At 33.8% G+C, this 23,876-nt stretch overlaps 2 protein-coding genes across 2 annotated transcripts; both read right to left on the bottom strand.

Moving 5' to 3' along the window:
* Positions 1 to 3,991: 3,991 nt before the first annotated feature.
* Positions 3,992 to 7,248, bottom strand: LOC131075731 (NADPH-dependent aldo-keto reductase, chloroplastic). Its single transcript, XM_058012603.2, has 5 exons — positions 6,996 to 7,248; positions 5,305 to 5,480; positions 4,925 to 5,222; positions 4,494 to 4,673; positions 3,992 to 4,406 (listed from the first exon to the last, which is right to left on the bottom strand). The coding sequence occupies exons 1-5, from the start codon at positions 7,146 to 7,148 to the stop codon at positions 4,179 to 4,181; spliced, it is 1,035 nt and encodes a 344-aa protein (XP_057868586.2). The 5' UTR covers positions 7,149 to 7,248; the 3' UTR covers positions 3,992 to 4,178.
* An 11,550-nt stretch (positions 7,249 to 18,798) lies between these two features.
* Positions 18,799 to 22,169, bottom strand: LOC131075733 (aldo-keto reductase family 4 member C11). Its single transcript, XM_058012610.2, has 5 exons — positions 21,889 to 22,169; positions 20,089 to 20,264; positions 19,709 to 20,006; positions 19,278 to 19,457; positions 18,799 to 19,190 (listed from the first exon to the last, which is right to left on the bottom strand). Exons 1-5 carry the CDS (start codon positions 22,039 to 22,041, stop codon positions 18,963 to 18,965), a joined length of 1,035 nt encoding a protein of 344 aa, XP_057868593.1. The 5' UTR covers positions 22,042 to 22,169; the 3' UTR covers positions 18,799 to 18,962.
* Between the last annotated feature and the right edge of the window lie 1,707 nt (positions 22,170 to 23,876).

Genomic DNA, 23,876 nt, shown 5'->3' with positions numbered 1-23,876 from the left:
CCCATGAATCAATAGATATCTTATAGTCATATTATAGAATATTATTATTGCACTAAATGAGGAGGATGCCATGACATTAAAGGAACTTATCAAACGTGTGTCCACTACAATAGATTTTCTCACGCTTAAGTGACCACACGATTATATCTAATATTTTTTCCAACTTAAAAAGTTTATCAATCACATATATCCCAATGTACAAGTACATAACCATTTAGAATTTCCCACAAGAGATGTAATGCTATATTGAATAATGCAAACATGTATATGATAATTATGTATCATCTTATGTTGAGGTCAATAAGATAGTGAGTTGCATATATAATTACCTCACACACGCGTGCACGCATGCGTTTGATATCCCACCTCATCTGTAGAAGTCAAGCTTCATTGTTACTCAATTCATATAATATTTGAAAACATTGTCATAATCAAACTATATGTAATAATATACATAACCTCATAATCAACAATATATATTGAACATATTCAAACACAAGACAAAAGTAATCAAAATATGATTTTATTGCAATAATTATGCAAAGCTTCGAATGACTCTATGAAGATGTCCTGCTATAACATGGTTCAATGATATTGATATCATATTTGCACTATGATATGACACTCTTTGAAAGACACTTAATAATATAATCTTACTTCTAGCATGAATAGTTCTTGATTTGAACCAAATTAAATCCATCAAATCACTATTTAAGGATGAACTCTTTCTCATAATATTAATAGAATTCTTATCCTTTTGATTTGTTTATATAAGGATGCACTCTTTCTCATAATATTAATAGCATTCTTATCCTTTGATTTGTTTATCCTAAGGTGTAACACAATAATCCTTTACTAAGTCAACCCATTTGAACAATTCATTAAAAACGTTATCCATTAAAAACATTATCAACAACTTATTATAATGATCATCTTACTATCAATTTGGTAATTTCATCATTGTAGTTGAGTATATTAAGCTTGAGGAACAACACTACCCTAACAAAGGTAAAAGCGCGGTGATTGCTCTACTAGATGGATAAATTTACATATTTTATGAGACCTCTATTGGAAGGAGTTTTGATTGAGTATAAATGATATAATATATTTATTTATTACAAATGATATGTGAGACACATATAAATATAAAACTACCCACTCACCTCAAGAGCCTGATTTGAAAAGAGAACCATCCGACTTAATGGTTTACCAAAAGGACCTCTGCATAACACCACACAATGTTGCACACCAAATGCCAACAATCTTGAGGATGACCAATAAGCAAATTATAGTTTCATTTTTCTCTAATCACACTATGCTTGTCCTCTACCCTATCCAAAAATATTTGGATACCTCATTCCATGTTCCTACCATACTCAGAGAGATAGATCTTTCTTCAAAATTACATACATTCGTGCATGACCAATGTTATATAGATCTCGAATGTGCTACATAATTAAAAATGATATTTAATGACATCTAAACTCAAACGGAGAATACTCAACTATGACCCCTTTTATAAATCTTAAGATACCTCATTCCATGTTCCTACCATGCTCAAGGAGATAGATCTTTGTTTAAAATTACATACATTCATGCATGACCAATGTTATATAGATCTTGAATGTGCTACATAAATAAAAATGGCATTTAAAGACATCTAAACTCAAAGGGAGAATACTCAACGATGACCCCTTTTATAAATTTTAAGATAGCTAAGCATTGTTATGTGCTATATTATGGAAGACAACTCAAACCTTGTCCCAAATTTCTCTACGAAAAATATAACTCTTCACTTAGAAAAAGAAGATCTAGGGGAGAGGACCCAATAGTTGAGCACCCTAACTTCATGCTTCTCAAAATCCTATATGGAAATATCAAATCACTCCCAATTTTCTACAATAGCTTATTTGGCTGGTCCCTTTCTTATAACTAAGATTTCAAGGCCATATCATCAAATATGATGCCACACCAACATGTTTTTTGCCAAGGTGTCCAAAAAGGCCCTAAAAGAAAGTGGGATCACATGATTTGTTGCTTTTTAGATCTAAGGAATACATTTCATTCAATTATAGGTAGTCATCATCAACACTCATAACTTTAAAGTCACGACTATTTGTGCAACAATAAGTGCTATAGCAACTATTGGAATGCACTCAACTAGTGGATCCTCTCTTCTAAACAACACAATAAACTTATTCATACTTGGAATCTATCAAGGTAAAAATTTTAGGCAAATGGTTCCTATTTCAAATGAAACTCTTGTAACTAAATGATGTCAATGTAAAAGAAATTGTTTTTACAACTAAATCAAATTATGTGGTGAAAATTATACCAAGAAATGCAAATTGGAAGGAATACAAAATACCTTAAATATAAGTCATAATTTGTTCTTTTTGTTAGAGTTTTGTCTATAATTGAAAGTAAAAAAAACTCAAATTTTAATTAATTAATTAATTAATACATTAATACATCAAATGTAAAATCCATAACTACATAGATGTTGCCTTTCCATGGTTCTATTTTCATGCCCTTCCTTTATACCTTTTTCTGCAAACATCTATTATTTCTTGCCTTCAAGCTATCCCAAAATCGCCCCTATCCCACCTACGGACATTTTGAGTGTTTTTTTTTTCTCTAAAAGTGCCCAGAACCATAGTTTCCTTCTTGCCTCTCCATGGCTCTGAAACTCTACTCCGCCCTAGATACCTCCATTCACCCATCCTACTGTCATTTTTTTTTCCTTCCACACTCTCTTTCTCACTTTCCCACGCCATCCTTGCATTCTCTCCCGTTTCTCCCCACGAGACCAAGCTTGAATGGACAGAATAAATAGTCGTGAAGGTTTTAAAATCAACATAAAGCACTCATTTCCCACGCAATCAGCAAAATGGGAGAGGGACGCCATAGTGGATTAATGGCGTGACCCCTTTTTTGTTTTAGCATTCAGACATGTCCATTGTTTTATTTCTTGTAAGAATTAAATCCATTAATAAGTCTTAAAAACATTCATTCATTCTTACATTCATTATCGAAAAGTGACTGACATAAAGATATAACAAAATTTTCCTATCCTCCTTGCAAGTACTCTTCTAGAGAGGAGCTCTCTAGGTTCTTGATACTATAAAGGAGCCGGTTTCTTCCCAGTACACCATGACCACATGGTTCTATGTGGAAACTAATAGAATTGATATTAACCTTGAAGCACTACAGAAAAGAATGGGGGGTGAAACTCAGCCTTGAGGAGAGGACGGTATGAATATTCTCTAAGGCTGGGAGGGATAGACCTGTTCAATATTAGTAGTGAATTTGAGGCTGAACTAATTGTGGACAAGTGGAAACAAGATGTCAATGATAGAGCCACCTCTCTGAAGAATGAATTGACGATCATAAAAGACAATCATGAGCATGCTGTGCAGATTAGCAAATGTACGATTAGCAACAATATAGCTGGAACTAAATTTCTTATTGGTAAGCTTAAGGATCTCCATAAAAGTCATTTATTTCAGGAGATTAACAAAGCTGCTCTGGGGGATACAAGTGGACATGCTGGGTCTAGCACCAGAACCAGAGCTAACAAGAAGAAATCTCTTGAAGAAGAGAAGAAAGACTTGCTGAGGTTTATCGAATTGCATGATAATTTCTATTAGCAGGAGCTGAAGGTAGCTGAAATCTTAAAACTTTTGTAGTTGGGGTTCTGTTCTTGCCTTTTATTCTTCTGTTGTTTATTGGGTTCTTCAAAACATATTTTATCTCTAATCAACAATTATATTTTACTCATCATTGGCATATATTTTAATATGAAATCTAACGATATCTATTGGTTGTTATTTTGAACATATAGCTGAAATACTTTTAACCAGAACACCTCTAAGTTACTGAAAAAAAGCCTACGAATGATAGCATCTCAACTTGTTACCCCAGTTTAGACATTGCATTTCTAACATATTTTTGAGCTATAACAACTCTACGAACTTAAATAGTGCTGAAATGAAACCACAATCAAGAAAGCGTATTGCATATAAAACAGTATTTCCTTGATCCATAAAAGTTTGTTGCCACCAATAAATGATGTCTCCATAACATATTACATCCTCACTTATATCACACCAGAGCTTAAAACAAAGGACTGTTCTTGCAAGTAGCAAATGTTCTATGTGACCTTCAAATTCTAAAGATTAAATCTCTCCATCCCATAATTCTTCAACAGTCTTATAGGGGCCGGTTGTGCTATTAACGAAAGCATCCCCACGAAATAACTTAACCTGCTTAAGCATGCCAATCTTATCATGACCATCCGGAGTCAAAGACCAATCAAATATTTGAAAATTTGAAAATATTCTGTCTTTGTTATAACTCTTGGGTAGCACACTCACTCCCTGTTCTACCCCCCACCTTAACATAACCTGCAATTACATGACAGTAACATGAGCTACCAGCCTAGGTTCGTAATCTCAAGAAAAATATCGAAAGATTCAAATATGATCGAGTACCTGGGCTCTAGTCTTTCCATACTTTTGAGAAATTTCATGGATGAGGGGATCATCCATCACCAGATTTGAGCCCCATGGAGTATTTGGAGCTCCCATAGGAGACCATGCACTCACATGAATGTTATGCTTGCTGCAATAATCTCTCAACTTCTTTTGCTGCCATTGTGGATGCATCTCTACCTGTAATTACATTCCATAGACCTCAAAGAACATCTACACATCTTTCTAAGAAGAAACTTACTATGAATATAATTCTGCACTGTACCATGTATTAGCAAAGATTCAATGGGGAATGGTGATCTTAAGGATCTACATAATTTGTTAAGTTTATCCACTGATTCACAAGTACAAAGTTATATTAAGGGTGTTTCAGAATACAAAAAGGAAAAAATATATACAACCTAAGAGGCGTATGCCAAGTAACTCATTACCTGATCAACTGCAGGGGGGATCTTAGCATGACTCAATAGGTCTTCAATCTTCTTAGAGGAAAAGTTACTAACCCCAATGGCTTTGGTAAGCCCCATCTCCAAGCACTGCTCCATGCCATTCCAAGTGGACTTCATATCTAAGGGTAAAAAGTAGTCTTCTTCAGGCCCGGAATATGGATTCACGTCTGTTCCCAGCTTGGTAGGCTTGCGGTCAAGAACCGCGGACATTGGAACCTCTTTTCTAAATCTGACAGGTAAGTGGATAAGGTAGAGATCAACGTAATCCAGTTGTAAGTTCCTGCATATTAGAAATAATTTGAAATAAGTTCTGCAATACGGAGATAATATAAGAGACTGAAATTGTAATGAGGAAATCATACTTCAAACTATTCTTGATTGCAGTGACCGGGTCGTCATGTTGGGTACTCCATAGTTTGGTAGTGACAAATACATCTTCTCGGTTAACAAGTCTATTATGAAAAGCCATGTGCAGAACTTCCCCCAGTGGACGCTCTGAGTTGTAACTGCTTGCTGTGTCGAAGTGTCGATAACCTACCTACAAATATAATTGTTGAAACAACCAACCCAATTGCATTAACGCTCACAAATTTAATCATAGGCTCATTGTGCTGCAAAAGAATGTGCAGGTTAGAATAGAAACTCTTGTCTATGCAGTCATTAGACTGTACATTTGATCGTATTTATTTATTAACTGAAAATAAAAAAATTATTTTTAATTAATTAATACAGTTAAATGTGCAGCCTGAATAACCCCGTTCAATGGTGAGCTATATGCAGAAAATAGGAATCTATAACATAAACTTAAACTGATATATCAAAATAAACAAGATTATTAAAATGCTAATTATAAATTATATAAAGAAAATAGGAATGGAAAATGTTCACCTATAACATAAACTGATACATCAAAACAAGCAAGATTACTAAAATGATACTCATGAGCTGCTTAAAGAATATAGGAATAGAAAACGTTCACCTATAACATATACGTGATATATCAAAATAAGAAAGATTACTAAAATATACTTAGGATTATTCTTTAACATCATCAATCACACTACATAACAATGTTCTCAAACAGTCTCAATTTGTAGAAGCTGAATATAATTGAAAACCACATTTGCTCAATGCATGAAGTGTTCAATCACAAGTCAATGCTACTGTAAAAGTATATCTAACATAGAATAGACAAGACAAAGGATCTAATAACCTGGGATATATAAGATATATAAGTGATGAGTTCTAACCCAATCTAGGGTGGACTTTCAGAAGTTTGTTTTTCTGTTTCATTTGGAATCACAATTCTATGCTGATATCTTTTTGGCTGAGATTCAAGACTGAGGGGTATTTATTTCACAAAAGATATCCATTTCACTAAAGTTTCCTAAGACACGATCTCATCCTCATCTCTTATATCATGCATACTGCTGAGAGTTTTGAAACATGATTGATGACATAATCAATGAATATCCCATTACCCTCATCAATATGCTCAATCATTGAACTGCAACCCTTGATATCTGTAATAAGCTTTAAAAATTAATAGTACAAAAACATTCACTCACAATTATAACTATAAAATAATATGATAAAAAAATGATCAATGTTATATCTGAATTAGATTGTTAACAGTTTTTGAATCAATGTTTCAGATATACTCTATGATCTATCATCAGGATGCTAGATAGCTACAGAAGAAATTAATCTGACACATTAATTCAAAAACTCGTACACAACCCAACCCAAAAACCACATTGATACCCTGATATTTTTAAATGATAGAAAAAACTGTACATTTTGTTAACACCAATGTTCTGGATGAGACTGAGCGATCCATCAAAATGAAAGCAAGTGAAATAGTGTACAAACCAATTCGTCAGCCTTCAAAAGCACCAGTCACATTACCTACTAATTTCAATAGGGGTCCCAAACCAACCCAACTGTAGAACCGAAAAACTACAAAACAGAAGCCAGAGTGTACTAATCTATTTTGTTAATTGGTTTATTAGAGGACAATTGTTAAACTTATATTGTGGACAGTGAAATACACCTGGAGAGCTGTAGTCACGGCTGCCTTGATGACCTCCTCATTCTGATCAACAGCACCAGTCCCCAACCCGATCAATGGAATTTTGGCTCCTGTATTCAGTTGAGCAGTTTTTTTGAAAACTTCCATAATTTCTTCAGAGTACTCTGCAAGCATTCAAAAAGGCAGTACCCTTATGTTTGCATCATGTCCATCAACAACAGATTGAATTGCTACATAATCAGTTTGAAAAATATACAGAAAATTTCTATCCATGTTGAGTGGCTGGGTAAAGTTGAAAAGACGTGAGAGATCAAATGCCACGTGGGAGTGACAAATCCAACAAGCTTAAACGACATACATCAGAGGAATTCTAAATGATTTATCCGCGAAGATATTTTATTATTTTGATTTTTGTGGCTGGTCACCCTCAAGCTGGACTATCTTGAGACACAATTTTTTCCTTTCCCATTTTAAGTAGGCATTTGATTAATGGCATTTAAAATTATTCTAATTGCAATGATGAAATCTGTATATTTTATTATGTTTTGTTTTTATTTTGAGAGAATGAGTTAATATATTTGTGTATTGTAATTGCAATAATGAAATTTGTATATTTTATAATGTTTTGTGTTTATTTTGAGAGAATGAGTTAATATATTTGTGTATTGATAAGGAAAGGATCTAGTATGCGTTTCAATTGTTATGATAGAAGTTGTTGATTTAATACCTATACTTTTTGATTTAATGTCTATTTTTGTAAAAAAATATTGCACCAATAGCTATGACTTTAAAGTTGTTATTGTCGATGAATGAAATATACCATTAGTTGTAAAAAGCAACCAATCATGTGATATTGCACCAATAGCTATGACTTTAAAGTTGTTATTGTCGATGATGACTACCAATAATTGAATGAAATATACCATTAGTTGTAAAAAGCAACCAATCATGTGATACTACATCATCTACACAACTATTGGAGTTTCTTTTGCACGACTATTGGTCTAACCTTTTTTTTTTGGTTGTTTTGGACACCTTGACAAAAAACACGCTGATGTGGCATCATATTTGATGATGTGGCTCTAAAACCTTAGTTATAAGGGGACTTGCCAAATAAGCTGTTGTAAAAAAGTGGGAGTGATTTGAAATTTCCACGTAGGATTTTGAGAAGCACAAAGTTAGGGTGCACAACTAGTGGGTCCTCTCCCCTAAATGGTAGGTATAATCTTGTATTTAGTTAGATTTCTTCCTTCAAGCTAGAATTTATGTATTTATATATTTCTATACATTTATTGTCATCTTATCTTCTAGACATGCATATTGATATATTCATCCAACGTGTTTATCATACGAATACATGTATTCTATACATTATGTTATCCATCCAATTTTACCATTTTCATGTGCTAGTCATTTTTGCAACTACAAAGGTGAGTCCATAGTCACAGATTCAACCCTTAAAAATATTAAATTTTAAATTCAATTGTCCATGCCATAGTCATAAAATTTTCTCCTAAAATATGAAATTTAAATATTGGTTGTGTTGATGGGTGTTTTGTGACACTCTCAAACGCAGAATAAAATACCAAGTATTGTATCCTCTCTTGAACAAGGAAGCCTTGATTGTTAAACAATGTGATCGGTTAAGGTCACCCCAAGGCTCCTACCATCAAGTCTTGACATTAAAATGAATAGACTCAGTGAAATGATGTGATTTGTTGTTTACACAAAGGGACTTATGATTTTCACTTCCACAAAACAACTAGAAATTGAACATCCGATATAGCAATTTAAGTGATGCTCTCTTCCTAAACTAACTTAAACTCTTTGAACAAAAGGACAAAAGATAAGGGTTTGGGAATTTAATCTAAGACCTATGGAAAATGATGATAATGGATAGTGCTTTAGATAGATGGATCTCATAAATCAAGCTTTACTTTGACATGAGGAAACAACTACACAAAACTAATGTGATCTCCAAAGGTAATGAAAGGTTTTCATATTGTAAACATCCACCTGAATACACAATGTTGGTGCAATCCAAATGAACATCCACAATCAAACTATTGCCTAGTAAAGTTCAAACTAACCATACACTACAATTTGCAATAAAAAAACTACAAATGGTATGAATCGGAATTCCATCAAACATCTTCACATTTTTCCATACAATCAATGAACTTCAACTAATACTTGAGAAATAGAAACCATGCAAAATGTTGAAACAACATGCAAGGATCCACCCATATCTTCAATGAAAATTATGTATTTATTCCAACATAGTCTTGGCAACAATTTTTGATCTACTACTATCACTATTAACCTTTACAAATGAAAAGGTCAAGCCTTTTATAGACTTTGAGTTACAAAATGTAGGGCCCAAATTGATTCTAAATCAACAACCAAGATAATTCAATGAAACCCTAAGTGGAGTTGGTTATAACTACCACCTCATACATTTAATGCCATCCAATGAGAAAATTACAAGTCCTTAAATGGACATCCTTTTGAGAAAAAAAAAAGACCAATAAAAAATTAGTTGTAAAATCATATTAAATGTAATTCCACATGCCAATTTCCCTCTTTGTAGGAGTTAGGTTCAATGAATCTAGACATGATAATCCTTGGATTATTTGATTGGTGGAGGTGAGTAGACACCATGTTAGTTATGATGGTTCATATTCCCAAATTGCATCATCTTGTGAACTTTCTTCTTCTTCAACTAACTTCTTTGGTTCAACTCCACTTCTCTATCATCATATAGAAGTCTTTCATTTTTAACTTTGATTAACTCTTCTGAAACTTCAAAATGTCTTTCTTAATCTTATCTTTTGCACTTCCATCCTCATCTTTGAAATACTTCTTAATGTTTTTTATCTTTGCATCCTCTTGCCTTTCAAGTTGTTCCATCTACTTCTTTGTATTGTTGAGTCCTTCATATTGTAATATCTTTCCTTGACATTTTTTTGAACCTTGATCTCCTTTGCATTGTTAAGTCCATCTCCTTTATTCGCCATCATTTTTTTGGATCATTCCATGCATTCATTCCTTGCATTACCTAAAAAGGAAAACACCTTGAATTCCGATTGTGAATAAAAATGAAATGCAAAAACATCGTGAGAGGAAAATGTTAGTTCAAAGTTTTGCACTTTAAATTCATTTGAAGAACTTAAAATTATTTCATGAAAATATCCCTCAAAACATTATGAAATGAATTGTATCTCAAACCCTCTTTGGATTTGTAAAATATCATCAAATAATGCCTCTCAAAATGACTTAAATACCCTCATCTTGACCTCATTTCTAGAAAAATGAATGTTAAGACCTGATTTCTCCTTTACAATCAGGAAATAATTTTGAAATTCTGGAAATGAAGTTTCAGGTTTGGAATTATTCAGTTTGGTGAGGAATTTTCTCAAATCTGGATGTATATGACTCAAGATTGCTTCCTCTAGCCTTCAATATCAAATTCTTATTTCCTTCCTATTGTGACGTAATCACGCATTGCCCATTGCAAATGGGGATCCCCTCTTTTTGCTTTTTAGATTAGGTTTTGGCATCTTAGCAGTTTTGTCTCCAGTCTCTAAGCCATATAAATTAGTCAAGTTTTGTGAAATTTGGAGGAGTCATCAAAGTTAGTAAAGTGAAGGAATGGTCGAAAGAATGTTTTGATGCTATAGATGAGCTCGGATAGGTCAAAGGAGTAGAATTGCAATTTCTTAGGGTCAATTCTGACAACTTCCTATTTTTAGGAAATTTTCTTTTTTGATTTTTTCTAAATTTATAAAGTTTTGTTTTTGACATTTTGGGACCAATCCAGGGACCTGCTTTTTTCTAAAAATAGAAAGTTGTTTTTTTGCTTTTTTCGAGGTCATGGATGGTTTCGGGGTCAGAAGAGGCGTCAGGTTGGAAGAATTCATCTAGAGCAAACCAAGTATGGAATGACTTTCAAATCTAGAAGATATATTCTTGAAAAGCTAGTTGAAGATCATGACGAAATGGTTAAGTTGGAATCAAAATCAAGAAATTCCTTGTTCAAATCCTTAAGGTCACTTGGGAAAGAGGAAATTTTTTAAGTAAATATTAGGCCATGGTGAAAGTTTCCAGTCAATGATGAACTCTACCAAGGCATGAAGAAAGTTCATCATCTAGACACGAAGTCTGCCTTGGGAAGCATCAAACTTTCCAATGCTACCTTGAAGTCTGCCCATGCCATGGAGAAATCTTCCTTGTGAGCATTGCAAGTCTGCCCTAGGTGATGTGAAATCTTTCTTGGCATTGTGCAAACTCCACCCAAACGTAGCGAAATCTTTCCTGACCTTGTGTGAAGTCTACCCTAGGAAGGGGTAAGAAAAGTGATTAAGTGTTGGGAAAAGGATAAGAATTTTTGGTTAAGTAGGGCAATATCATGAAAATTTCCTATTGAGAGGTAAAGTCCACCCTAGGGAGGCTGGCAATATTCCTTGATCACTCACAAAGTCCACCACCTTGGTGTGAAAATTTCCAATTCACCATGGAGTCCAACCAAGGAATGGGTCAAGAAATGGGTAAGTGTTGGCATTTTAAAGGGAATAGGTCAAAATTTAAGTCTGCCTAGCAACATGACAAAATTCCTTGTGCCATCCCCAAGTCCACCCTACCTCATGGGAAAAGTTCCTCAATAGCAAGCAAAGTCCACCTACCATATGCAAAATCAATTCCAAATCATGTGCAAAGTCCACCCAGAACTAAAATAATGGAGATCCATCAATCATGTGGATTTCATGTTTATTTTTCACTAAGGATTGATGAAGCTACAAAATACTCCTTTGGGGAGCAAGTTTGATTTAAAGTTATGATTTAATGCCTTGTTATAATTTTTCTGATTTATGTAGCAGAGATGATGAAAGAGGCAGCAACAAAATTAAAGACAAGTGATGCATTTACATCTTTGGCATTGTTGTCAAAGGGGGAGAAGAAAAGAATAGAAATCAGATATGGCAGACATGTGAGAAGTTGAAGATCAGATTGAGTGAAGCACTGGTTAAGGGGGAGATGACAAAAGGAAAATCGATAGAGATGTGATATCGGCAAGAAAGTTGCAGATGATGATGTTATTCTGATTGTATATCTGATTAGTGTTGCCATCAATGCCAAAGGGGGAGATTGTTAGGATTTGGCATAGCTGATGCAGATCAGGTGATGCAGTTGAAGTTGGATGACTGTATCAATAAAGGATAGAAGTCTATTTGTGATGAATAGATTGAGATTCTATGAATAGATGACATGATCAATTATTTGTGTTGTCATTGATGGCAACAGATGTTCCTAATGTTTTGTTTTGTCATCTAAGCAATTTGGTTTATCGAAAGACAAGGTTTACTGACAATGAACTACAATTTGTGAAATAGGACTTTAACCGGTAAAACATAATTATTTTGATTGGATCGGTTGATTGGCGATGACCGGTGATTTGTGGTTTGGATGGTGAACTTGTATCATGGAAAGGTGTATATGACTGGAACCAGAACTTGTAATGATTATCGGAAGGCATGTTTCAAATTTCTGATGAAGTTTTGCTAAGGTTTTAGTAGGGTTTAAGGACCGGTGAATAAATCATCAAACCGATAATGATTTTTGTTATGACGGTGATCGACAACGAGTCTACATGAAGTTGGTAACATGACACAACCTGCGTGAAAGATTTGATAGTTGTTTTGGCACGATTCAAGGAAGATTTTCTTGGGAATCAGCAAAACACTTAGTAGAGTGTTTTGAGGATACATATCGGATTTTCGCGATGAGTTAAGATCAACCAACGATTGATATTGCATTGTAATTTGTTGTAATGATCTGTATAACAATCTATGATGATCTATTGTGATCTAATTGTAAATTCATGATGTAATTAGGTTTTGTAGCCGACCTAGTTGAGATGGCTATTTAGGTTGACACAGTTGATGTTTATTATGTCGATGGTCTTAGAAAATGTGTTAAGTCGTCCAAGTGAAGTGTGAGATATTCCTAAGAGTTGCAGAGTGTTGTGTATATTTGTATTTGATCAAGCAAGCAGAGAAGTAAACAAATCATTTTCTTACCTGTTGTTCCCTAATAGTTGCAACAGGTTAAATCCCTTAACTAGGTAGTTCCTAACAGGCCTTAAACATTTAAGTCCCCTAACATTGAAAATCTCAAAAGAGTGTTAAATCCTCTCACGAGGTTGATCCTAACAGATCATCAAGCTCCTGATCAGACTGCAAGGCAAATCCCCTAACCGAGTGGCTCCTAACAGGGCGTACTTCAAAAGAGTACAAATATTTGTGGGTGCTAACTCCCACCGTGGTTTTTCCCTATTTAGTTTTCCATGTCAAAAACTTATGGTGTTCATGTGTGGAATGTTTTTCATGTGATGTTCTTGTTTATATTTCATTTCATGCATTATTTCTGAGACATCGATTATGATGTTTTATCATAACTTTATCAAAGGTTACCGGTATCGATAAGAAGTTGTTTGAGAAAGTATTTGATCTGATTGATAAGGTTAATGTGTTGGTAAATGATCAAGTTTATATGATTTCTTTGGTGGTGAAAGTATTGGTAAATGATTTAATTAGTGTGTTGAGCAAATCTGATAAAGAGGTTATTATATTTGATTACAGAAGTTGAGATATTTTTTACATGGTTTCAGATCTGAGATAAGTTTGATTTTGAGTTAAAGTTTGAATTTGTCTTTATACCAATTCACCCCCCCCTCTCAGTATTAACCAGATCCTCATGGGATTAACATTTTAAAATAGGTTTGTTTGTCAAACTCAGTCTAATAACTAATTGCCATCAAGTAGTGTACAAACATACACAATTACACAAGGCTCATATCCTTTTATAATTCCCCAATTCCTTAGAAAGTGACTCAAGTGCACATCACAACATGAAGGGATTGTACATATCACATATCTATAGTGGCTATGTCCAGCATACATCACATATACATAGTGACTAGCTCTAAAGCATATGTCACATATACTCAGTGACTACCTCTATCATACGTCACATATACATAGTGACTAGCTCCACGCTGTGTCATATACATAGTGACTAACATATACATAATGAGAGACTAACGCATCCACAATGGCTAACTATTACTTGCCAATAGTGCATCCTAGATAAAAGGAATGTCAGTGCATTGCACACTACACCATGCTTCACATTATTTTCCCCAATCTTCTACACAAAATGAGCAAGTGAGAATAGGATTTGATGTATCTCATACTACATCAAGTGTCCATCCTCATCCCAACAAGGTCAAGTATACCATTTTCACATTAAGATATGCCCAAATTATACTATGAGGTTGGTCTAATTGTTGCCTACATTTTCTTCATTAAAACTTATCTTCCCTATAGTCCATCAAATGACTAAGCAACTAAGGATGTTCATTGTTGGCATGCTACTTTCCCCAAGGTCCACATACTCCTAGTGAAATTTGTCCTTCTATCTATGTGGTACGGTTAACAATCTGTGGGCACAATATTCTCCTTGACTAGAATCATTCTCCAATGTCACTTCTTGACTATTGTCAATTTCTAGCATCGATATGGTTATCTCTAAATTGGTAATAGGATTTCCATCAATGATCACCTCAGATTGGGAAGGGTAGCCTACATATTAGACATATGCAACCTCTACATATGCCCTTGTAGGGCTCTTACTCCACCCATAGTTGTAAAGTTAGTGCTTGTACCCTGCTCAACACTATAATTGGAAGAGAGGTTCCCAAGTCAAAACAAGTAGATCACAATTGGTTGATCTATATACATAAATTATTATAGGTCCACGTTTAAATTTCACATCACATGAATTAACTTTGAACCAACACAAGATGACCTCCACTCATCAAGTACAAATAACCAATATCAACCATAAGGTAGTCAACCCATTCACTTCATTCAAATCAATATTCCAAAACACATTATGTTTTAAATACAAATTATCAACTTTTCTTCTTTCTTTCATAACCCATTTCAGCATCTCAAACCTACTAAAGAGATAAGGTCAAACCAATTAGGAACAACACCACAACTTGGGGTTATCCCCTCTAGACCCCCCCCCCACCCCTACAAACTTGAGGTCACAGGAGCATCCTACACCCAAGGACCACTAACATACCCACTTCCAAATGAATCAAAGTTACATGCAGTTCTCCTTGCTACGTCTCTCAAACTTCAAATAAACTGAACACATATTTTCCATAATTAATGTTTCATTAATTAATCCAACATGATCATAGTTGGGAAATCATGACTAAGTTCATACTTTACCAACCTATACTATAGCACTTCCTATAGCACTTCCCTTTAAGGATATTGCGGGTTTCACTCAAAGTCCTTTGGTTATAATTCATAAACCAATTTGAACATCCCAAGGTTGGTTTTGTCAACCTACGGGCTAAATTTATTGCTCAACCTAAAACTACCCTAGTTTACACAAACCCATATGAAAACACTTCCATTCAAATTTTACGTAATATATTTAATATGGAGGTTTTTCTACCCCATGAATCATTTGATATCTTATAGTCATATTATAGCATATTATTATTGCACTAAATGAGGAGGATGCCATGACATTAAAGGAACTTATCAAACGTGTTTCCACTACAATAGATTTTCTCACACTTAAGTGACCACACGATTATATCTAATATTTTTTCCAACTCAATTTTTTTATCAATCACATATATCCCAATGTACAACTACATAACCATTTAGAATTTCCCACAAGAGATGTAATGCTATATTGAATAATAAAAACATGTATATGATAATTATGTATCATCTTATGTTGAGGCCAATAAGGTAGTGAGTTGCATATACAATTACCTCACAAACACACACACACACACACATGTTTCATATCCCACCTCATTCGGTAGAAGTCAAGCTTCATTGTTACTCAATTCATATAATATTTGCTAACATTATCATAATCAAACTATATGTAATAATATACATAACCAACAATATATATTGAACATATTTGAACACAAGACAAAAGTAATCAAAAGATGATTTTATTGCAATAATTATGCAAAGCTTCAAATGGATCTATGAAGATGTCCTGCTATGACATGGTTCAATGATATTGATATCATATTCACACAATGATATAACACTCTTTGAAAGACTCTTAATAATATAATCTTACTTCTAGCATGAATAGTTCTTGATTTGAACCAAATTAAATCCATCAAATCACTATTTAAGGATGAACTCTTTCTCATTATATTAATAGAATTCTTATCCTTTTGATTTGTTTATATAAGGATGCACTCTTTCTCATAATATTAATAGCATTCTTATCCTTTGATTTGTTTATCCTAAGGTGTAACACGACAATCCTTTACTAAGTCAACCCATTTGAACAATCCATTTAAAACGGTATCCATTAAAAACATTATCAACAACTTATTATAATTATCATCTTACTATCAATTTGGTAATTTCATCATTGCAATTGAGTATATTAAGCTTGAGGAACAACACCACCCTAACAAAGGTAAAAGCACAATGACTGCTCTACTAGATGGATAAATTTACATATTTTATGAGACCTCTATTGGAAGGAGTTTTGAGTGAGCATAAATGATATAATATTTTATTTATTACAAAAGATATGTGAGACACATATAAATATAAAACTACCCACTCACCTCAAGAGCCTAATTTGAAAAGAGAACCATCTGACTTAATGGTTTACCAAAAGGACCTCTGCATAGCACCACATAATGTTGTACACCAAATGCCAACAATCTTGAGGATGCCCAATAAGCAAATTATAGTTTCATTTTTCTCTAATCACACTATGCTTGTCCTCTACCCTATCCAAAAATATTTGGATACCTCATTCCATGTTCCTACCATATTCAGGGAGAGAGATCTTTTTTCAAAATTACATACATTCGTGCATGACCAATGTTATATAGATCTTGAATGTGCTACATAATTAAAAATGATATTTAGTGACATCTAAACTCAAATGGAGAATACTCAACTATGACCCCTTTATAAATCTTAAGATACCTCATTCCATGTTCCTACCATGCTCAAGGAGATAGATGTTTCTTCAAAATTACATACATTCATGTATGACCAATGTTATATAGATCTCAAATGTGCTACATAAATAAAAATAGCATTTAAAGACATCTAAAATCAAAGGGAGAATACTCAACTATGACCCCTTTTATAAATTTTAAGATAGCTAAGCATTGTTATGTGCTATATTTATGGAAGAAAACTCAAACCTTGTCCCAAATTTCTCTACGAAAAATAGAACTCTTCACTTTGAAAAAAGAAGATCCAAGGGAGAGGACCCAATAGTTGAGCACCCTAACTTCATGCTTCTCAAAATCCTATATGGAAATATCAAATCACTCCCAATTTTTTACAATAGCTTATTTAGCTAGTCCCTTGCTTATAACTAAGATTTCAAGGCCATATCAACAAATATGATGCCACACCGACATGTTTTTTGCCTAGGTGTCCAAAAAGGCCCTAAAAGAAAGTGGGATCACATGATTTGTTGCTTTTTAGATCTAAGGAATCCATTTCATTCAATTATAGGTAGTCATAATCAACACTCATAACTTTAAAGTCACAACTATTGGTGCAACAAGAAGTGCTATAGCAACTATTGGAATCTAAGCAACACAATAAACTCATTCATACTTGGAATCTATCAAGGTAAAGATTTTAGGCAAATGGTTCCTATTTCAAATGAAACTCTTGTAAATAAATGATATCAGTGTAAAAGAAATTGCTTTTACAACTAAATCAAATTAAGTGATGAAAATTATACCAAGAAATATGAATTGGAAGGAATACAAAATACCTTGAATATAAGTCATGTAATTTGTTCTTTTCGTTAGACTTTTGTCTATGTACTTTTGACTATTTATTAATTAATTGAAAGTAAAAAAAATAACTTTTTAATTAATTAATTAATACATTAATACATCAAATGTACAATCCATAACTACATAGATTTTGCCTTTCCATGGTTCTATTTTCATGCCCTTCCTTTATACCTTTTTCTGCAAACATCTATTATTTCTTGCCTTCAAGCTATCCCAAAATCGCCCCTTTCCCACCTTCAATATTAGTAGTGAATTTGAGGCTGAACTAATTGTGGACGAGTGGAAACAAGATATCAATGATAGAGCCACCTCTCTGAAGAATGAATTGACGATCATAAAAGACAATCATGAGCATGCTGTGTAGATCAGTAAATGTACGATGAGCAACAATATAGCTGGAACTAAATTTCTTACTGATAAGCTTTTGGATCTCCATAAAAGTAATTTATTTCAGGAGATTAACAAAGCTGCTCTGGGGGATACAAGTGGACATGCTGGGTCTAGCACCAGAACCAGAGCTAACAAAAAGAAATCTCTGGAAGAAAAGAAGAAAGACTTGCTGAGGTTTATCGAATTGCATGATAATTTCTTTTTTGGTGAGGTGGTTGTGAAAGTTTTGCTGTTAATCAGCCTCTTGTAAAGAGTTTTAAGACCTCTTCAAAACATATTTTATCTCTAATCAACAATTAAATTTTAGTCATCATTGTCATATATTTTAATATGAAATCTAACGATATCTATTGGTTGTTATTTTGAACATATAGTTGAAATACTTTTAACCAGAACAACGTCTAAGTTATTGAAAAAAAGCCTACTAATGATAGCATCTCAACTTGTTACCCCAGTTTAGACATTGCATTTCTAACATATTTTTGAGCTATAACAACTTAAATAATGCTGAAATGAAACCACAATCAAGAAAGCATATTTGCATATAAAACAGCATTTCCTTGATCCGTAAAAGTTTGTTGCCACCAATAAATGCTGTCTCCAAACATATTACATCCTCACTTTATATCACACCAGAGCTTAAAAGAAAGGACTGTTCTTGTAAGTAGCAAATGTTCTATGTGACCTTCAAATTCTAAAGATTAAATCTCTCCATCCCATAATTCTTCAACAGTCTCATAGGGGCCGGTTGTGCTATTAACGAAAGCATCCCCACGAAATAACTTAGCCTGCTTAAGCATGCCAATCTTATCATGACCTTCCGGAGTCAAAGACCAATCAAATATTTGAAAATTTGAAAATATTCTGTCTTTGTTATAGCTCTTGGGCAGCACACTCACTCCCTGTTCTACCCCCCACCTTAACATAACCTGAATTTACATGACAGTAACATGAGTTACCAGCCTAGGTTCGTAATCTCAAGAAAAATATCAAAAGATTCAAATATGATCGAGTACCTGGGCTCTAGTCTTTCCATACTTTTGAGAAATTTCATGGACGAGGGGGTCATCCATCACCAGATTTGAGCCCCATGAAGTATTTGGAGCTCCCATAGGAGACCATGCACTCACATGAATGTTATGCTTGCTGCAATAATCTCTCAACTTCTTTTGCTGCCATTGTGGATGCATCTCTACCTGTAATTACATTCCATAGACCTCAAAGAACATCTACACATCTTTCTAAGAAGAAACTTACTATGAATATAATTCTGCACTGTACCATGTATTAGCAAAGATTCAATGGGGAATAGAGATCTTAAGGATCTACATATTTTGTTAAGTTTACCCACTGATTCACAAGTACAAAGTTATATTAAGGGTGTTTCAGAATACAAAAAGGAAAAAATATATACAACCTAAGAGGCGTATGCCAAGTAACTCATTACCTGATCAACTGCAGGAGGGATCTTAGCATGACTCAATAGGTCTTCAATCTTCTTAGAGGAAAAGTTACTAACCCCAATGGCTTTGGTAAGCCCCATCTCCAAGCACTGCTCCATGCCATTCCAAGTGGACTTCATATCTAAGGGTAAAAAGTAGTCTTCTTGAGGCCCGTAATATGGATTCACATCTGTTCCCAGCTCGGTAGGCTTGCGGTCAAGAAACGCGGACATTGGAACCTCTTTTCTAAATCTGACAGGTAAGTGGATAAGGTAGAGATCAACGTAATCTATTTGTAAGTTCCTGCATATAAGAAATAATTTGAAGTAAGTTCTGCAATACGGAGATAATATAAGAGACTGAAATTGTAATGAGGAAATCATGCTTCAAACTATTCTTGATTGCAGTGACCGGGTCGTCATGTTGGTTACTCCATAGTTTGGTAGTGACAAATACATCTTCTCGGTTAACAAGTCCATTATGAAAAGCCATGTGCAGAGCTTCCCCCAGTGGACGCTCTGAGTTGTAACTGCTTGCTGTGTCAAAGTGTCGATAACCTACCTACAAATATAATTGTTGAAACAACCAACCCAATTGCATTAACGTTCACAAATTTCATCATCGGCTCATTGTGCTGCAAAAGAATATGTAGGTTAAAATAGAAACTCTTGTCTATGCAGTCATTAGACTGTAGGTTAAAATAGAAACTCTTGTCTATGCAGTCATTAGACTGTACATTTGATCGTATTTATTTATTAACTGAAAATAAATAAAAAATGTTTTTAATTAATTAATACGGTTAAATGTGCAGGCTGACGGCTGCATAGCCGTTGCCCCCTTCACCATAACCCCTTTCAATGGTGAGCTATATACAGAAAATAGGAATAGAAAATGTTCATCTATAACATAAACTTAGACTGATATATCAAAATAAACAAGATTATTAAAATGCTAATTATAAAATATATAAAAAAAATAGAAATAGAAAATGTTCACCTATAACATAAACTGATACATCAAAACAAGCAAGATTACTAAAATGATACTCATGAGCTGCATAAAGAAAATAAGAATAGAAAATGTTCACCTATAGCATATATGTGATATATCACTAAAATGATACTTAGTCCTTTAACATCATCAATCACACTATATAACAATGTTCTCAAACAGTCTCAATTTGCAGAAGTTGAATATAATTGAAAACAACATTTGCTCAATGCATGAAGTGTTCAATCACAAGTCAATGCTACTGCGAAAGTATATCTAACATAGAATAGACAAGACAAAGGATCTAATGTTTAAACCCATCTATGAAATACAATTTTACATACAATCTGGGATATATAAGTGAAGAGCTCTAACCCAATCTAGAGTGGACTTTCATAAGTTTGTTTTTCTATTTCATTTGGAATCACAATTCTATGTTGATATCTTTTTGGCTAAGATTCAAGACTGGGGTATCTATTTCACAAAAGATATCTATTTCACCAAAGTTTCCTAAGACACGATCTCATCCTCATTTCTTATATCATACTTCTGAGAGTTCTGAATCTTGATTGATGACATAATCAATGAATATCCCATTATCCTCATCAAGGTGCTCAATCATTGAACTGCAACCCTTGATATCTGTAATTAGCTTTAAAAATTATTAGTACAAAATCATTCACTCACAATTATAACTATAAAATAATATGTTAAAAAATGATCAATGTTATATCTGAATTAGAATGTGTAACAGTTTTTGAATCAATGTTTCAGATATACTCTATGATCTATCATCAGAATGCTAGATAGCTACAGAAGAAATTAATCTGAAACATTAATTCAAAAACTCGTGTACAGCCCAACCCAGAAACAATATTGATAATATCATAAATTATGAAACCCTGATATTTTTAAATGATAGAAAAAACTGTACATTTTGTTAACGCCAATGTTTTGGATGAGACTGAGCGACCCATCAAAATGAAAGCAAGTGAAATAGTGTACAAACCAATTAGTCAGCCTTCAAAAGCACCAGTCACACTACCTACTAATTTCAATAGGGGTTCCAAACCAACCCAACCCAACTGTAGAACTGAAAAACTACAAAACAGAAGCCAGAGTGTACTAACCTATTTTGTTAATTGGTCTAATAGAGGACAATTGTTAAACTTATATTGTGGACAGTGAAATACACCTGGAGAGCTGTAGTCACGGCTGCCTTGATGACCTCCTCATTCTGATCAACAGCAGTAGTCCCCAACCCGATCAATGGAATTTTGGCTCCTGTATTCAGTTGAGCAGTTTTTTTGAAAACTTCCATAATTTCTTCAGAGTACTCTGCAAGCATTCAAAAAGGCAGTACCCTTATGTTTGCATCATGTCCATCAACAACAGATTGAATTGGTACATAAATCAGTTTGAAAAATATACAGAAAATCTCTATCCATGTTGAGTGGGTGGGTAAAGTTGAAAAGACGTGAGAGGTCAAATGCCACGAGGAAGTGACAAATCCAACAAGCTTAAACGACATACATCAGAGGAATCCTAAATGATTTATCCGCGAAGATATTTTATTATTTGGATTTTTGTGGCGGGTCACCCTCCAGCTGGATTTCCTTTCCCATTTTAAGCAGGCATTTGATTAATGGCATTTAAAATTATTCTAATCGCAATGATGAAATTTGTATAACTAGCAATTGCACTTTGGTGTCCAATGAGCACGCCGAATAAGTGTGGAGACTCAATTAGAATAAAAGGGTCCATTTCTTGCATACATTTATGCAATACATGACATCAATTGGTAGGCCATTTAGCAAATGATGTTTTTTTGTGAAAAAGGTATCAATGGAGAAGTGATAGCTTCAAATCAACTATGCATCCTCTTACAAGGACTGAAATGCAATTGCAGAAAAACCTCTGAATGAGAAAGTTAATTAGGCTCCATTACCAATAAGCTCTCAGAGAGAGAGAGAGAGAGAGAGATGTGCAAGGATTTTAGTATCGACTCTATCTACATGTTAATTTTTCATTAGCTTGACAGATTCCAAGGACAATTGCATATATATTTTGTGCATATTTTACGATCATAGAAAGCCATGACAAGATGTCTATAAGAAATTCTACTAAGCAATTTTCTCCTAGTTAATTGGATCACTTTAACTATATAAAGATTATTTCTCTACTTAGAAAATAATATTAAATTAATCTATAAATTATGATGTAATATTAAATAAAATTTTAATGATATTAATTATAAATTATATATTATAATATAACAATGAGTAGAATCTTAAAAATAAAAAATAAGATATATATATGTGTGTGTGTGTGTGTGTGTGCAAGAGTAATATTAATATAAATAGTTTATTTAGTGTATAATTATAATTCATGGGATCAATTTGTAGCCCATCTAACAAATGATGTTGTTTGTTCAAACAATATCTTAATAAAGAATGAGAGCAATAGATAGATATAGGGAGAGATGGAAGAAGAAAAATGGAGGGATGGAGGTAAAAAGGCAAAGAGATATTGATAGAGAGGTATAGAGAGAGGGAGATGGATGGTTACAGAGAGGGGACATGTCTAGATATAGAGGGGGAGAGAGGACGATAGAGGTAGAGATGAAGATAGATAAAGATAGGAAGATTGAGATAAATAAATAGAGATAGAGAGGGGTAGAGGGGGAAATAAAGACAACAAGAGATAGGGAGATAGAGAAGAAGATGTAGAGAGAGGGAGAAGGAGAAATGGAGAAAGACTTAAACGCAGATAGAGATATAAGAAGAGAGAGAGAGAGAGAGAGAGAGAGAGAGAGAGAGAGAGAGAGAGAGAGAGAGAGAGAGAGAGAGAGAGATGAAGAAAGGGATTTAATTTATTCTATTAAATAAATTTAAGTAAAAATAAAAATATAAAATTTCACAATAGTATGAATTTTAATAAATAAATAAAAATTTAAATAGACATTTTTATAAATATTTTCTTTAAAAAATAAAAAAAGATAAATTAACTTTTTCAAATTTTATATGTTTTTAATTAACCAAATTCGAATTGGTAGGAAGTTGGACTGATGGTGCGCATGCAAGCTTCTTCGGGCTGCCGAGCTAGGGCTTTGTTGCCCTAGCTCGCGGGAGGCGAAGCTGCAGGTGGGTCGTCAGGGAGCAGTTGGTGCAAGCGTTGCGGGGG

The sequence above is a fragment of the Cryptomeria japonica genome, chromosome 1 (genome assembly GCF_030272615.1).
Source record: "Cryptomeria japonica chromosome 1, Sugi_1.0, whole genome shotgun sequence".
Taxonomy (NCBI): Eukaryota; Viridiplantae; Streptophyta; class Pinopsida; order Cupressales; family Cupressaceae; genus Cryptomeria; species Cryptomeria japonica.
The sequence above is the reverse complement of the archived record's forward strand: the minus strand, read 5'-3'. Positions and strand labels throughout refer to the sequence as shown.